Below are 17410 nucleotides of genomic sequence, written 5' to 3'. Positions count from 1 at the left end.
GTAATAATATACGGGGTGTTCCATTAAAAAAAATAAAGTTGCTAGGACATTATGATGGAAGTGGTAACGCCGCAATGCTGAAAATATTTTAGATCGATAGAACAGGTAAGGAAATGTGAGAGGTGAAATTTTCAAAAAAATCACGCTTTGCGTTTTCCAGAAACGTCTAACCTACCATCGACCGTGAGTCACGCTACATTGAAACATACTCTCTATATTTCAATATTCGAAGGCATCAGAAGCTTATTCACTGGTATCTATTTTTCGCATTGTTCACCATCGCTATTGGAATCACTATTTTTATTTGAGGTACCTGTTCTTTTTGAACAACTTGGGAAGTACATTAATTACTAAGTACGAAAATGTTACAGCATACGAATGAAATTCAAACAAAAAATGTATCCAGCTTATCTGTAGTACTTTTAATACAAATATTTCGGCTCCATTTGCCAAAAAAATGTGGATTTCGAACTGAAAACTGTAGGTACTTTTTTGGATTTTTTATAGGAATCAGTTTCATGTTATTACGTCAGTACAAAATCTTTTGAGATTACTTTCATATATTTATATTTTTACAGTACATTTTTGGGCAAATCAGCAATTTTCCCTTCATATTTCAGGTAATTGAATGTTTTCATTTCAGTATGAAAAACCCATAAATGTCAAAAAGGTTTTTTCTAAAGAGTTTGTAACATTTGTAACACTTTTAAATTTTGGTTCTTCCTTTGTATGTTAATCGATAATTATTACATAACATATTCAGGTTTTATCAAAAGCAACAACTCCTGAGATATTTTTGTTGTTCAAGAAATTGTCAATTGAAAAACTAAAGTTAGGTATTTCACAGTCAATTTCGAGTGTTTACCTAAAAAATCTATGAAATCGCTTTCTGTACTTCCGTGGCATTAACTGCAATAACATACACCTTAGGATTCATGAACTTGTTTCCTTTGAAGTGCATAGTGATTATTTATTTCACATAATAAAAAAGTGGTTCAAGATACATTGTTGAGTTTTAGAATAGACCTGGAATAATTTTGCAAATATCGATGTTGAAGAAGAAACACTCAGATGAAACAACGAGCTGTTTATGTTGCTTTGTACTAATAACAATGTTCGTTCAACGCACAAGAATTGTTTCAAACATTATGTAGACCAAATTTTCCCAAAAAAGCTCGAAGCTTTCGAAGCAAACGCGTAAAATACGTTGTGTTTAAAATCAGAACCTGTAAAGAACTCTGAAAAACATATGAGGGGCATAGGGGCTGTTATGTCTTCGTTTTAGTTTAGAAACAGAAAAGGAAAACTATTTAGAACACTCAACTGCATAAAGAGTACAAGAGCAAAAATCAAGCTGCAATTGAAAATTAAAATCACAAAAAACTTAAAAATCATTTGAACAGAGAAAAGATGATTGAGAAACTCAAAAAGACTAAGATGACTCCAATGTACTTAGAGACACGTTGTTCAGGATACAAATATCGGCGTAGACCAACTCGGCCCGAAAAAAGAACGTTTCAGGTATTGTTTTGAAGAATGTTCAACTCAATGGGAACAACAATAAAATGACCTTTGTGAATTTGGAGGTAATGAAGTAGGTACCAAAATTATACACCTTCCTAGATAGTGCCCAAATAGTGCCTAATTTCCGTTGAAGAAACTTAGTTCAATGTTGAAAACCTGCCAAGGCTCATATATAGTGCTTTATCTTTCACTCAGTGCATTATTTTGTAGACAAATCCCTATGAGTCGTTCTGAAACATTTAATGAAATTGTTAGTCACCGGAGTAAAATATAAGGTATATTTCATTCATTCAAATGTCCGCTACGGCTTCCCTGGACGTCCAATTTTCCATGACTCTGTTGCATGAATCGGGCTGAATTTGACCGATGACATGGATTATGTTGGCTTTGAGGACAGCTGTGGTTTGTGACTCATTCGCATACAGCTGCGACCTAAGAAAACCCCATTACAAAAAGTCTAACGGGATCAAATCCCTCCTCTTGAAATGACCATGCCCTCAAATCGCTCCTGCAGAATATCCATTGTGGCATGAGCTGTGTGGCAAGTAGCGCCGTTCTGTTGAAACCACATGTCGTTGGTGTCCAGATCATCCAATTCAAGCCAAAAGAAGTTGATAATCATCGACCTATCCTGCTTGCCGTAACCAGGAAAGGAACTTCTGGCAAAAACATAACAATCTGCACTGATAGAAGACAAGTTCTATTAGCCTTGTACAGACAACGTGTTACCTCAGGGTTAGTACTAGAGTGCCACCAAGATTTAGCCAAAGCCCCTTTGTAGATTGTAGATAATAACATTCTCCTAAGGTGGGTTAAAGGGCACGACAAGTTTAAAGGTAATCGCATTGCCGACTCTTTAGCCAAGGAAGCGGCTGGACTAAGAACTTAAGGACTCAGTGGCATCTGCGGCCTGATGACTTCGACAATTGCGGAACTAGCTAAATGTTACACCTGTGCTCGATCCCTAAAGAGATGGGATGGAATCAAAGGATGCAATTTTGCTAGGATCATCTTCGGCAACCTTGGGAAGCTGGTGTCGAAGAAATATCTGGCGATGACCAGAGAAAAATCTAAGCTCTTGGATCTCATGTGGATTGGTATCGTGCCAAATTCGACAATTTTGTCTATTCACGCACCCATTTATCCAAATATGAGTCAGTTGCCAACTGCTCCAGAGCCAATTCAGCACACACGTCCTTGTCTATTGTCGTTTACCTTCAGTTCCTGTACCAGTTGAATTTTGTACGAGTGCAGGTCCAAGTCACAACGCAAAAAAGGCCAAGTTGTAGTCTGGGAAAGGCCGAGCTCTTGTGATCGACGCAAAATGGACTGCCTCGGATTCTCCTGCACACTCTCACAAACAGCGGTGATGTTTTTTCGGCAGATCTTGCGTTTCTTTGACGTACGGGTGTTGGTAGATCGTTTACTGAACCAGTTGACTGGAATTTATCCACCACATTGTAAATAGTCCTCTCGGTAGGACGATTATGGCGACCGTAAAATGGGCGAAGCGCGCGGTACGTTGCCCAAACAGAACGCCAATTTTATTTGTAAAATACTCGTTGCCACTTTTATATTCGTGAAAACGGGGCGTAACTTTGAGACTACAATAACTTTGACAACTTTATTCAAAAATATAACAACTGAAGTCCATGAAATATCAAGAACGGTTCTGTCACTAAATCTTTGATCTCCGAAACTTATAAAATAGTATCTTCGTTCTCAGGGCTGCCAACAGAAGTCATATTGAATCTGAATTGAAGGGGTTATATTTTTTTAGGAGTGATTAATTTTTGGGAAAGAAAGTTTTTGGCTTTCTATTACTCCATCTTGATACAAAAAAAGGGGATGAGGGAATCTTCCAAAGAAAGGAAGGAAGTAATCAATTTGAAAATATGTAACTCTATACATGGATGTGTGGATCATGCAGTAGAAAGCTAAAAACTTTCTTTCTCATATTGAATCATTATTAAATTAGAAATGGATCTGCTTTTGGAATATTCATTATTATTGTTTGATTAGCTAATAATGAATTTACTAAATAGTTACTTTACGTACGCACTTAATAATTTTCATTGAACATGTCAGTTGAGAATGATTTTGTAACAAATTAGGAAACCGATGCAAAACATTTTGAAATCAGAAATATTTCACAAACTTCATTGTTTTCATATTGCTTCTCAAAAAGTAGAATGTTTGTTTATTTATAATTTTGAAATGTATTTTTCGGGTGAATCTTTACGTAAGACATCAATTATTTGTCATTTTTTCGTCGAATCATTAGTGGGTAATGAAAACATACTGTGTCGGGAAAGAAATACTTAATAAACACATTTTTCAGAGTATAAATGATCTCGAGTGGGTACAAAGAACAAATCAACTAATTTGGTATAATACTTATTATTACTCAATCATCCTTCAAACCCGGATGGAGATAGTAATATTGATTTCTGTTCAAAATTAGATATGAAATTACTAACTGATGATATTTTTGTTTGTTTAGTGTTATATCTATGAATAATATTCATTTCTATGAAATTTTTGTCTAAAACTTTCGATTTACTAGTTATTGAATGAATGGAACAACAAATGTTTCATTTTATTTTGGAATTTTAAATGAGTTCAAATGATCTAAGTGAATACAAAGAACAAATCAACCAATTTGGTATAATACCTATAAAATATTACTCAATCATATCGAAAAAACTGATTAGTCTGGACTTTGGCAAGAATTTCGTAGAAGTTTATCTATATATTTTTATTTTCTCAGAAAATGAAGCAACACACCAGCAACTGACAAATGTCGCAATTGTTGACAAAAAACTCCATCAACTTTGGACATTTTGATTGTTTTGTGACCTAAACTGGCCTCGATAGTAATTATTTTTTGACATAGATTATAGCCGCAAAACAATTTGGTAATTTCGATAAAGAATTGCATATTACATTTATTGAAATACTATGAACTCTTTTGGAAGTGAGACAAGTATCGTTTCATGTATTTTTATTGATGACAGATCACAGGTAAAAAAAGCCCTAGGATATACAGTTTGATCTCCGTCAAAATAGATCAATTTCAATGCAGATATATTTCGAAATGAACAATTATAGGCCAAACCTATATAGGAATTGGAAACTGACCTCCTTCTTAACTTTTCTTCACATTTCCATTTCATCCCAACCTGTAGTGTATTGAAACCACTAGTTTTTTTCTTTGTTCTTAGTTTTGAAAGCTTTCGTAAATATATCCTTCAACCATTCATCTAACTATTTATATTTCTTTCAACCATGTTTTATTGTTTTCCACCCCAAATTCTTCTTTAATGTCCAGAACATTTTGTAATTATTAGTAAACTAATATTATCCTAGCTTTCCCGACTTTTCAGTTGTCCTCTTTGGTTTCACTGGTCTCAATGTCCTCAAAGTTTTCTTCAAGTGCCCATGTAAATTTTCTATGTATTCTTCATTCTCCTCTCCCTTTTCCATCTCTAAGTGTCCCCCATGACAATAAAATTGACATGTTTTTTCGATTCCCCGTATTGTTTACCGGAAAGACGATATTAACGGTGGGAAATTTTCAAATTGACACCCAAAATCATCTATCATTATCATTCAGCTAGTTGCTACGGCTTTATCCAAATGTTTCGTCAGTACCCGCAAAAAATCCAACTGAAACCTTGACTGAGGAACTAAATTATAGATATCCCAGAGAGGGACAAAGAGACATGCCCAAGTAGTTACGTAACTTGTTTTCAAGGAATTGTAAATCCGAAAGTCAACTATTAAGTTCAGATATATCAAAGTCTATTAACAATCGATCTGAAACGTGTCCTTGGCAGATCTCTAATCAAAGTGCCTACTCGTGTTCCTAAAAATATTTCTATAGACATGACATTTGCAAAGGAAAGTATTCGTGGACTTTGCACCGTAAAACAATTAAGCCACTGTGATTAAACTTTTTATGTGTTTATCCTATCTAGCGGAACAAGGTCAAACGGCAAACGAAGGCTCGACTTATTTCTAGGTCTCCATTGGTTGGATTTTGTAGGTGTGTTTGTTGTTTACAGTTGCGGCTGACGCAACATTCTCTAGACTTGAGTTACTGGGCAAGATGATGAAATAAGCAGGTGCGAATTCAAAGGAAATTAGGTGGGTATTTTGCCAAATGTTGCTTCACAAGCTTAATTCGATGAAGCGAGGATTTGTACGCCGTTGCACGAAAACTAATAATAATAATAGTAGGTAGATGCAAATGTTTAGTTTATTTATGAAATAATTACGTTTGTAGGGAAATCGCAGGGTATCTATACTTATACATGCAAAAATCACTCACTTAACACTCATTCATCTCTGTTTGGTGCTTTTGTCAGAGGTAGTGTCATGTTTGAAGATCGTCAGTGTTATTATTAGATTGACTGGTGCCTCAACAATATTTATTTTTTCATAACAGTCAATTACTTTGGCAATACAGTCGATCATCACCTGTTAAAAGTTCCATTTTCAGATGATTCAACAATAAGCTTTGCACGACTGATTATTAGTCATATTAGGAAACGTTAGTTGAAGTTCCAGAAATTCACATAATTTTTGCCACCTCTTGAAGATTTACTACGAAGTAAGCAAGTGGAATTTTTCCAGCAAAAGATTTACAAACACAAACACGGAATCATTCAATCTTCAATCCAGAGCGGTTAGGAGTATTGATTCTGCCATTGTTTTGCTCACGAAGAACCCCAAGAATTCGAAACAATACTCTTATTGTCCTAACGAGTATCTAGTAGACTTCAAAGACTCCAGGAAATCGGTTGGAGGGAAAGATGACACATTCTTACGAAACTGCAGCTGCATGAACGAATCCATGAAACTAACGGTCGGATTACTGGAGCGACAATGATAATAATATTCACTAGAAATACTAAACTTTCTATCAATTACTGTTAGCAAATCGTTTACCACCAAGGTTACGATATTTCCTTTCAAACGAATCAACAGAAATAAAAACTGCTAATGCTTGTAAAACAGTGTCAATTTCGAATTGTTTTCATTCGTTATTTTTTTAAAGAAATATGTAGAAATAATATAGAAGTATTGTTTTTTATCATCAACGTAAGTATCCTAACTTCATTCATCAAAAACATCTCATTTGCTCAACTTATGATAATTAATTAGCTATGTTATTATTCTCATTCACCATTAGAGTTTTTATCGTTGAATCCTTTCATAAGGAATACACAGGTTACACAGAGGTTACCAAAGTATCCAAAACCCCAGTACCAGTTTCATTAACATGTAGGTATATATCCAAAACTGAAAATAATATTTCAGCTAATCCCGATACGTCAGGAGATAAATTAATGATAAAAAGATGGTTTCCAACCTCCCCTCTTATGAAGTTGTTTTTATTAGGTTGTATTAAAAGTTTTGTCCGTGTCATAGTCTGCTTTTGCCAACGTTACACAAGTCGATTGATTCGGGAACTTTCCATTCAATAATCAACACTCTGTTAGTTGAATTTCCTTTCATTCCATATCGACAAGAAGAAATCTCACATTTGATTGACATAATTCAGCAGTCTGCATGATCACCTGACCTTATTCCTTTAGAGTTGTTTGAGGATAGACACGAAAACAAATAGTTGCCATATGAAAAGATTTTGGTTAACCTGCTGTATGTTAAAAAATATAACAGCATAATGAAATGGGAAGTTTAGCTTACATATGTTCTTATTTGCAAAAACAAGAACTCTTTATGAATTTCAATAAATCCATTTTCATTCGCATAAATCCTTGGTTATCGTTATATTCTGGTGGGAAATTTTTGATGACCGGTAAATTATTGAAAATCCGGTTGGTACCTTTTGTGGTTGGGTATTTATATTCAGTTTTATCAGTTTTCCATAAGTTTACGATCAATGTACATTAGCAATTTTCTTATATCTATGGTATTACGCAAACACATGCAAAGCATTTTTGATAACAACTATAGGCGTTTCCTTCAAGGAAATGACGCAAATGAAACGGAATATTACTTTTAAAAATTCCCGAGATTAGGCACTGAGTACAGGTCCGTACTGGCAGGGTAATGCAGCTGGATTAACGCATTTCCATACTCTGTTTCCTGATAGTAAAAAGTAATAAATATTCATTATAAATGCAGAATGCTGATTAAGTGCTTGAACCAAACTGTTGTTTTCAAATCATTTCTTAAAAATATTACCTTCCATATTCTTATGATAATCAACATTGCAGTTCTCAAGTTTTTTCCACATGATTTCAAATAATTCGGAACCCATCCTTTACTTCCTCCGCAATGCACAATGATTAGTCGCCATCCTTTGTTTGCAGGCATGTTAGGCGTACACATTCTCGAACCATCAGTCCACCCTTTCATAACTGTGTTGTGAGTCGTGTCGTAAGTGTCATACCAAGTTTCGTCCAAATAGAAAATTTGCCGTTGTTATTGTCTATATTCAGTTATTTGTTCTAAGTATTTGTTACGCAATTCCACTATTCTTCTGCTTTCCAAAACTGCTTGACGTTTGTTTATTATTTTAAATCTAAATCCTAGTTTCTTCATCCAATTCTGAAGAGTTTTGTCACAGCAGCTCACGTTATGGCCGGAAATATTCAATTTCTTCCTTATGATTTCAGTTGTAGGAATGTCATTGCTTTTGTAACAGTCGTATATTTTTTTTCAATGATCTTATTAGATGAACATCTAAAGGTTTTGATAATCCCGTATCACATCGCATCTTGCGTTCATAAGGTTTGTTTTTGACTATTTTACGTACAGTTGAGAAAGGAATTTCGGTCGGTAGTTTGTTTCCCTCGAAACCCAACGTGAGATGTAGATTCTTATATACATTAAAACATACTCTTTATGTTTCAATATTCAAATGCATCCGAATTTTATTCATTGGTATCTCTTTTTCGTATTTTTCACCATCGCTATTGGAATTACTACACAGGAAAAAATCTGCGTTGTTATCACACTCGTTATTACTATTAGTACTTGTCCAAGAACGCCACATTTTAAACAGATAACCAAAATTTTAAGTAAGTATAACTGCACCAATATCGAATTTCAACACTCAAATCGCGATCAGTTCCTGAACTGAACACGACGGCGATAACCAATCCCGCATTCCTTCTATTCGTCACCGTTACATAACTTCAAATTCAATTTTATGACTCTTCAAGCAACCATAAAACTTGGTTAGTAAAAATTATCCAATACACACAACGTGGACTAGTTGGCAGCCGGTTCATTTCCATGTATCAGTTTTTTTGGCCTTTGAAATTTCCGCCAAATTTAAGAATGCACAATATCGTTTACTTCGAATATATAGACGGCTCAATATTAGTTTACCAGGTCCATTTAATTTTTGCATTGCAAACGGGTGGCAAACAAAATATTTTATGTGCGTTGGTGTCGTTTTCTACCTGCAGTGGCGTGCGTTTGAGTATTTAATAAAAAATACGTGTTTAAACTAATAACTATGTTTATTTATTCTTATACAATCAATATTGTGATAAAATTTCTTTCAAAATATTCACATAAAAATAAATAGGTTTGCTTATCCAAAGAGGCATGGTGTACTATCGTCGAATAAATCCGATGAATCTTCTTCGAATATTATGACTGAAGGTTCTACAATTTCCTCAACAAAATGGTCTAATTTCCACAAGTTGTCGTTTTCTTTCATAACATGTTCAATGGCAAAAATTTCAAATCGATAGCATTTACCGTTATCAAGATATGCGACTTTGAAACCGAGCGTTTGTCGAAAGCTGGAGTGACGTCACAAGATATGTGGGATTTTCGGTGCAGCGTCTGAAACAGAGCAACTATCACGAAGCGTAGCCGGTTATGTCTACCTTGTGACCGTTGTCAGCAATTTGTTGGATCAAACCCAGTTGAAGTTTCAAGGGCAAAACACAAGCACTACAGGAAAATCCTTAAGTCTGTCTATGAGCGGTGCCTGTGCGAAAGTAGTGACTCACATTGGATTTGAATCGCTGAAGACTGAATCCATTTGGAAGAACGTTCTTCTGAAGAATGTTTTTTCACACTTCAATTTTTTCGGCGCTAAAATCATCTATATTATTTCATTTATCAACAAAAAATATTTGTTAACCATACACAAACAATATTCAAGTACGGTATTATCGTTCGTAAATAATGTTCTAATAAAAATTTATTACATTATCACACTACGGTGAAAAATCAATTCGGGGAAGTTCGATATCAGAAAGTGCTTCAAACATTGATCAACAATGTGTTTATCACGAATCTATGCATGATAATTAGACAGATTATAATTATTTTTCCTGTCATATCATAATCCAAATCACCAACAGCCATATGATCAAAGTTGAAGTTGTCTATTTTCCGAAAAACACGTATAATCTTCTTTTTCATTCATTTAATAAGATCGTTGAACATCTGGCTGATAAAAGTTTTTCAAGAAAAACTGAGATATCTCGTGAACTGTTGATTTTTGATATAGAGAATGTTTGATGAAAATGGTTCAACATCATCTCGAAATTTCAAATCTATCATAAAATACAAGGTGGTCTGTTTAAAAAAACTTCGGCATCGATGCCGAACACATTGTATAACATTTGGAAAATATTACTCCTACAAGAGGATGGAATTGAGTTTTCTGATGAATTTTATGAGGGAATCACTCTAGTGTGTGTGAAAATATACAGGGTGTTGCTTTTGAATTAAGGAAATTGGTACCAACTTCTGGTATAACAGGAAGTGTTGGGAAAACGCCATTATTTTCATTCGCAGCGCCCTCTAGATGTTACATGAAAATTAATGCGACATTATGATTTCCCACGTCAAAAAACCCCGGGGTTAAGCTATATACAGCGTAACTCACGGTCGATGGTAGGTTAGACGTTTTGTAAAACGCAAAGCATGATTTTTCTGAAAATTTCACCTCTCACATTTCCTTACCTGTTCTATCGATCTAAAATATTTTTAGCATTGCGGCGTTGCTACTTCCATCAAAAAGTCCTAGCAACTTTATTTTTTCAAACCGAACACCCCGTACATTAATACATTTCTGGAATCGCTTTGGTATTTTAATACTTTTTTGTTGATAATGTCCTATACCTATCTCTACTGTTATCGAGATAAAAAATAAATTGTGCTAAATATGGTCCAAAACATAGCCTTAATTGAAATTAAGTACATCAGTACTCTCAATTCATGAAAAGTTGATATTTTGATGATAGTTTGGACAAACTCGAAATATTCGAATAACACCAAGAAATCGACTTCATATCATACAGGGCGTGCTAAAATTACTATTATTTCCATTGTGTATAAAAGTAGTCAAAAGTTCATTTTTTCAAATGAAACCCCCTGTATATTACTCGGTAAATTGAAAGATGGTGAAAAATGCTTCAACATGATATATCATGTCCCTATACCTAAATCGTCAAGTTTTCCCAATTTAGAAATTTAGAATTTGGATTTAGGTAGCAGTGGAATTATCAAGCTTATAGCAGTTCGGTTACTTTTATAAGTAATTTACAAAGAGTTATCGACGGTGTTTCGAATTATCTTCCAAAATGAATGCAAATATCGATTATTCAAACGAAGTTCTTATGAAATTATTTATTATACACATGAACAAAGTGATCAAATCATTGTCAGAACGTGTAAAATTCAACCAAATGTATCCTGAATTAACACCAATGAATGAAAGGAGGTTTGTAAGGTTACAAAATAATTTCCTTAACTATGGCTCAAAGTTTCCAGGGAACAACTGTACCAAAAATCAGTCATTTCTAGGAAAGTAGTAAGATTTTGTGGGCTAAAACATGTGAAAGTACATACAATAACAGAATAGGATGATTCAAAATAACAAAATTGTAAACAAAATATCACATTTTCACAATAAATGATGAAAATGTTGTCCATTACATTCTAAACACTTTAAAATGTTTTTATGTACGCGACTTGTGGTTGCTTTTTCAATTTCCTGGGAATCCAGATCTTCAATACTCCACACTATTCGCCGTCGCAATTCCTCTTTGGTAGGCACTGGAGTACTGTATACCCTTTCTTTTGAAACACCCCATAAAAAAAGTCAAGTGGCGTGAGATCGGGTGATGTCGGTGGCCAATCCCACAGCCCTAAACGCCTAAACCAACGATCGTCAAAGAGTTCGTCAAGTTTCCTGGAAACTTCCTGGGTGGAATGAGCTGGCGCCCCGTCCAGTTGAAACCACGAATTCCTATATTCCTCTAAAGGCAAATTTTCAAGAAAATCGGTTACAGTCGTCCTTAATATTTGGAGATATCTCTCTGCATTCAGTGTGTCTTCATAAATAAAAAAGTTAATTTTATTGTTCTTCAGAATACAGAAAACATTCAGGTCAAATTTTTCTTGAAAACCCATTTCTTTTGTAACATGAGGATTATGATCAGCCCAAAAACGTTTATTCCTTCTATTGAAAATACCATCCCTCGTAAATTTTGATTCGTCGCTCCAAATTATTTTTGACAAAAAATCCCGATTTTCCTGTGTATGAATCAAAAGGGATTTACAAAAATGCATTCTAACGTTCGAAGTCTTCTGCTTTTAGAGCTTGAACTTTGGTAAATTTATACGGATGTATTCCGTGATTTTTCAAAATTCGTTGTACTGAAACATGTGATACACCTAAATGTTTTTCTGCACTGCGAATGGAAGCTTCTGTCCTCATTTGAAGTAACAGGTTTTGGTAATATTGAAGGCGCTTTTAAAAAGAGCCATAGTTAAGGAAATTATTTTGTAATCTTACAAACTTCCTCTCGTTCATTGGTGTTAATTCAGGATACATTTGGTTGAATTTTCTACAAGTTCTGGCAATGATTTGATCACACTGTCCGTGTATAATAAATAATTTCTTAAGAACTTCGTTTGAATAATCAATATTTGCATTCATTTTTGGCGATTTTTTGAAACACCGTCAATAACCATTTATCAATTACTTATAAAAGTCACCAAACTGTCATAAGCTTTGATATTTCCACGGCTACCTAGAAATCAAATTCTTTAAAAATTATTTTTTGTCGTCAACTGTTATTGAAAATCTATTTAATAGAAACACTTCAATCAGAACACCTTCCAAAAAATCATTTAGAAAAGTTCACACCTGCAGTTCGTGCTATTGGTAATATTAAATCCCTGTGAAGTTGATGACGAAGTAGTATTCAGTCCAACTGTAGAAAGTCCTTCATGACTAACCAATAATCCTCCTTAAAATAACGTGAGTTGGCGTATGTAGTTGTAACATATGCCTTGTAATCCAAAGATCGTGTGTTCAAATCCCATGAACCCTATAATTTTTTTATTATCAGCAGTAACGTTATACAAAAAAATTTGTATGATACATTTGTTGAAAGTGATTTTATTTTACTCGTGAGTTTGCTCCACTTGCTGACGCTCGTTTTGCAATAATCCCCACTCACAAAATAAAATGTCACTTTCAACAGCCGGTAGCCAAGCGGTTCGGCGTGGGTGCTTTGTCCACTCACTCGAATTGACTGCCGTGTTGGTCGGTGGTTCAAGCCCTAGTCTGAACGATCGATCTTCACTTGCTACCGTCCAACCCGTGTTAGGAATCACACGTTAAAAGGTAAGACCTCGTTAATCCTTAGCTCGCACAAGTTTCGACTTCTGAGGGTTGTCGTTCGTAGGGGTGCGACAGCTGGTTAACGGAAAAACAGATTTTAAACAGATTTTTAAACAGTTGTAGGTAAAACGTGAATAACTATTTTTCCACAAAAACGGCTTTATTAAGAAAACTTGACGATTTAGGTATAGGGACATGTATATCATCTTGAAGCATTTTTCACCATCTTTCAATTTATCGAGTAATATACGGGGGTTTCGTTTGAAAAAATGAACTTTCAACTACTTTTATGCAAAATGGAAATAATAGTAATTTTAGCACGCCCTGTAAGATATGGAGTCGATTTCTTGGTGTTATTTGAATATTTCGAGTTTGTCCAAACTATCATCAAAATATCAACTTTTCATGAATCGAGAGTACTGATGTACTTAATTTCAATTAAGGCTATGTTTTGGACCATATTTAACATAATTTATTTTTTATCTCGAAAACAGATAGAGATAGGTATAGGTATTGACAAAAAAGTATTAAAATACCAGAGCGATTACAAAAATGTATTAATATACGGGGTGTTCCATTAAAAAAAAAATAATTGCTAGGACTTTTTGATAGAAGTTGCAACGCCGCAATGCTGAAAATATTTTAGATCGATAGAACAGGTAAGGAAATGTAAAATTTTCAGAAAAATCATGCATTGCGTTTTCCAGAAACGTCTAACCTACCATCGACCGTGAGTCACGCTGTATAACAAGCTTAGTGAGGACATTAAATCCTCAAATATCTGTTTTTAAAAGGCGACTCAAGATTTTTCTATTGCAAAAAGTATACTACTCTGTAGATGAGTTTCTCCTGGAATTCTAAGTTCATTGTAGGTTATTAACTTTTTTTATGTGTTTTATATTGACTTTTTTATGTTTGTTTCACCTGTTGAATCAGCCAGTATTTTATGATGATGTTTACGGTTTATTTTTTGTCTAATGTGATTGTAAAGGAAAACTGATTCAATAAATGTTTGATTGATTGATATCTTTTACAATGAATTAAATCAATTATCATTATTATTATTGAAAACGCCATGTTTCTCAGCAATTGTTAATATCTCGCTAGTGAAACCTGGCCGTCTCGACTAAATTTGGCCAAGGAACACAAATTTGGCCAATACTTGATAAACATCCATAACATATTCAAGTAACAGTTTATTGTGTAACTTTCAATGAACATCAGCTAACAATCATGAACTCTCTAAAAAAAAATACCTAGTATACTGATGAAACGGTTATATTACAAAAAATAAGTAAGAAAATAATACAACATAAATATCTTTTGACTCTTAACCTACAAGTCTTATGATCCTCATCAACAGAACAAATTGTAGCCTAACTCTTAGTATAAAATTGTTATCATATCATCACAGATTGTTCTTTATAAAAACAAAGCCTACGGCTATCTTTTTACATTTTTACAAAATGTACAGCGCTCAGTTCTTGCTGCAAACAATGAGCTCGAGCCAGCAAACGACCCTTACAAGTATTCGTCATCGGAAAAAGTCTCGTTCAGCAGATTCTCCACGGATGGGATGATGCTGTCCAACTCGAACCCGTCGCCGCTAAAGTCGTCCAGGATGAAATCCATCGGACCCAAATCCGGTCAAGAGTCGAACAACCCCTTCAAATCAATGGAGACGTTACAGTCTTCGACCTGAACATGCGGCTGCAGATCGAAGATCCTGCCGAGTTTGTCGGCAGCCATGTTGAGGCACATGCCATTTATATCGACCGAAGTGGAGATCTTCGACAGATCCACTTCTTCTGCCTCCAAACCATAAAAGCTGTATTCTTCTAGAGGGGGAGTGGGGGATCGCAATTGGAGAGTGCTGGTCGATTTGCGTGCAGTTTGTTTTGGCGTTTTCGAAGGACCAGGCGAGGGAGATTGCGCCTGGGGGGCCTCGATGGGGATGGCGTCTCGGTAAATTTTCTGCATGATCGCAGAAAAGTTGTCATCCACAGATTGTTCGTAGATGATGTTCTCTACCTCGTTTGGGTGTTCTTTGAGCCAGTGGGTGGAAGCGTCGACATTTGTTTTGAATCTGAAAATGGAAAGTTTTTATTAAAATGGGACCCAACAAATGAAGCACAAAAATTTTGGAAATTAATCTCCTTGCAGCTCTATATACTTTTCCCAGCCATGTTCAATAAGTTCGATACCGTTTTTATAATAAGAATTGTCTTGCTCATCAAAATAGTGATCAACTAACGATATCACTACTTTATCGATGGAAAATCTCTCACCACAAAGCCATTAAACATCTAAAACCCAAAAAGTCACTGGGACCAGATGATACTCCGGGTTTCCTGCAGCTGAAAAAGCAAATGCGCCACTGGAATCAATGAAGTCGCCCCGGAGAGCCAATTGATTTTTATTGTTGTTTTTATTTTTAAAATGAATATTACTGGAGTTGTTTTTCCCACACCAAATCGTTATTTTTAACATCTCGACACGTGTTTCGATCACCAAGTGATCATCTTCAAAGAGGAAGATTAAAACTAGAAAGTAATACGAGCTAACCCTATTTATGCTATATAGGTATCCCATACAGGTAAACCATCCAGGCGTACCACCCATACAGGTATACCAACCTAAATTAATTTTACAATTTTGCCTTATCTATTATTTTACAATATATGTTTATATAAAATAATTTTTAGCTATATAAAAATGAAAAATAAAAATTAATTTCACACAGCTATATAGTAACTCGTTCTCCTCCTTGAGTCCTCTGTTTTGATTGTTATTTTGTCTTGGGTGTAAAGTGATGGACCTAGGTTTCATCCATCATTATGAAACAACGCAAGAATTCTGCTTTGTTTTTGTGAAACTTCGCAAAACACTCAATTGAAATATCTTCACGGTACAGTTTTTGCTCGAGTAGCGAAATAAATTATCTCTCTCTTTCGTCTCTTTCTCGCTCTCTCTTTCTCTGTCTCTCTCGCTCTCTCTCTCTCTCTCTATATCGCTCTCGCTATCTCTGCCTCACTATCTCTGCCTCGGAGAGGCAGAGATAGCGAGGTCTGCCTCTCTCGCTCTATCTGTATGTCTCTATCGCTCTATCTGTGTCTATCGCTCTATCTCTCTCTCTCTGTCTCTCTCGCTCTATCTGTGTGTCTATCGCTCTATCTGTGTGTCTCTATCGATCAATCTCTGTCTCTCTATCGATCTGTCTCTGTTTCTCTATCGCTATATCTGTACGTCTCTCTCGCTCTACCTGTGTCTCTCTCTCGCTCTATCTGTGTCTCTCTCTCTCGCTCTATCTGTGTGTGTCTCTCTCTCTCTATCTGTGTCTCTCTCTCGCTCTATCTGTGTGTCTCTCGCTCTATCTGTCTCTCGCTCTCTCTCTGTCTTGCTATATCTATCTCTCTCTCGCTCTATCTATCTTTCTCGCTATTTCTCTCTGTCTCTCTCGCTATATCTATCTTTCTAGCTATCTGTCTCTGTCTCTCTTGCTCTCTGTCTGTCTCTCTGTATCTATCTCTTTCTCTCTCGCTCTCTCTCTTTCTCGCTCTCTCTCTCTTTCTCTCTCTCTCTCTCTCTCTCTCTCTCTTTCTCGCTCTCTCTCTCTCTCTTTCTCGCTCTCTGTCTCTCTCGCTCTCTGTCTGTCTCTCTCGCTGTCTGTCTCTCTCTCTCTCGCTATCTCTGTCTCTCTCTCTCTCGCTATTTCTCTTTCTCTCGCTCTCTCCCCCTCTTCATCTCGGGTTCAAAAATGCTTCATTCAGTTCCATGAAATACAAATCTCCCTCAAACAGAACCAGCACTCACCTCAGAAGACGACACTCCCCGCAAGCGTACGGCTTGAAATGCTGCCTAACATGCTGCCTGATGTTATTCAAAGCGCTCGACGCGAGGTCCCTGCGGTACGAGCATTTCGGACACTGGTACGTCTTCCACCTCCTTCTCGCATTTCTCGCGACCTTCTTTTTAACAGGAGTCGATTCTTTGGCATCTTTGAAGACCTTGTTCGGTTTGCCTGCGTCTTGGACAATTCCCTCGTGCAGCACGCTCGTGAATTGGACAGAAACTCCAGGATGGGTACGCATCGAGTGCGTTTTCAAACCAGGCAGCTTCATGAACTTTTTTCCGCAGTGATAACAGGTGTATCTGGAATGACAAAGGGCAGTGTTTGTAATGTTATTCGATTTTGTGAGCACGTCTTATGTCATATTTTTGTTTTATGGCGTCATAAAGATCAGTACA

The 17410-nt window shown here is 35.7% G+C and overlaps 1 protein-coding gene across 1 annotated transcript in view; it reads right to left on the bottom strand.

Moving 5' to 3' along the window:
• Positions 1–14424: 14424 nt before the first annotated feature.
• LOC111509632 (uncharacterized) overlaps positions 14425–17410 on the bottom strand; it is a 77757-nt gene continuing 74771 nt past the window's right edge. The window contains 2 exon segments of the mRNA XM_074173394.1: positions 14425–15248; positions 16976–17314. Coding sequence (XP_074029495.1) covers positions 14810–15248; positions 16976–17314 — 778 coding nt within the window. The 3' untranslated portion in view covers positions 14425–14809.

The sequence above is a fragment of the Leptinotarsa decemlineata genome, unplaced genomic scaffold, assembly GCF_025532065.1.
Source record: "Leptinotarsa decemlineata unplaced genomic scaffold, Ldec_3_MD MMD2_tig00000251_RagTag_RagTag, whole genome shotgun sequence".
NCBI lineage: Eukaryota > Metazoa > Arthropoda > Insecta > Coleoptera > Chrysomelidae > Leptinotarsa > Leptinotarsa decemlineata.
Note: the sequence above shows the minus strand (reverse complement) of the source record. Positions and strands in the feature narration are given on the sequence as shown.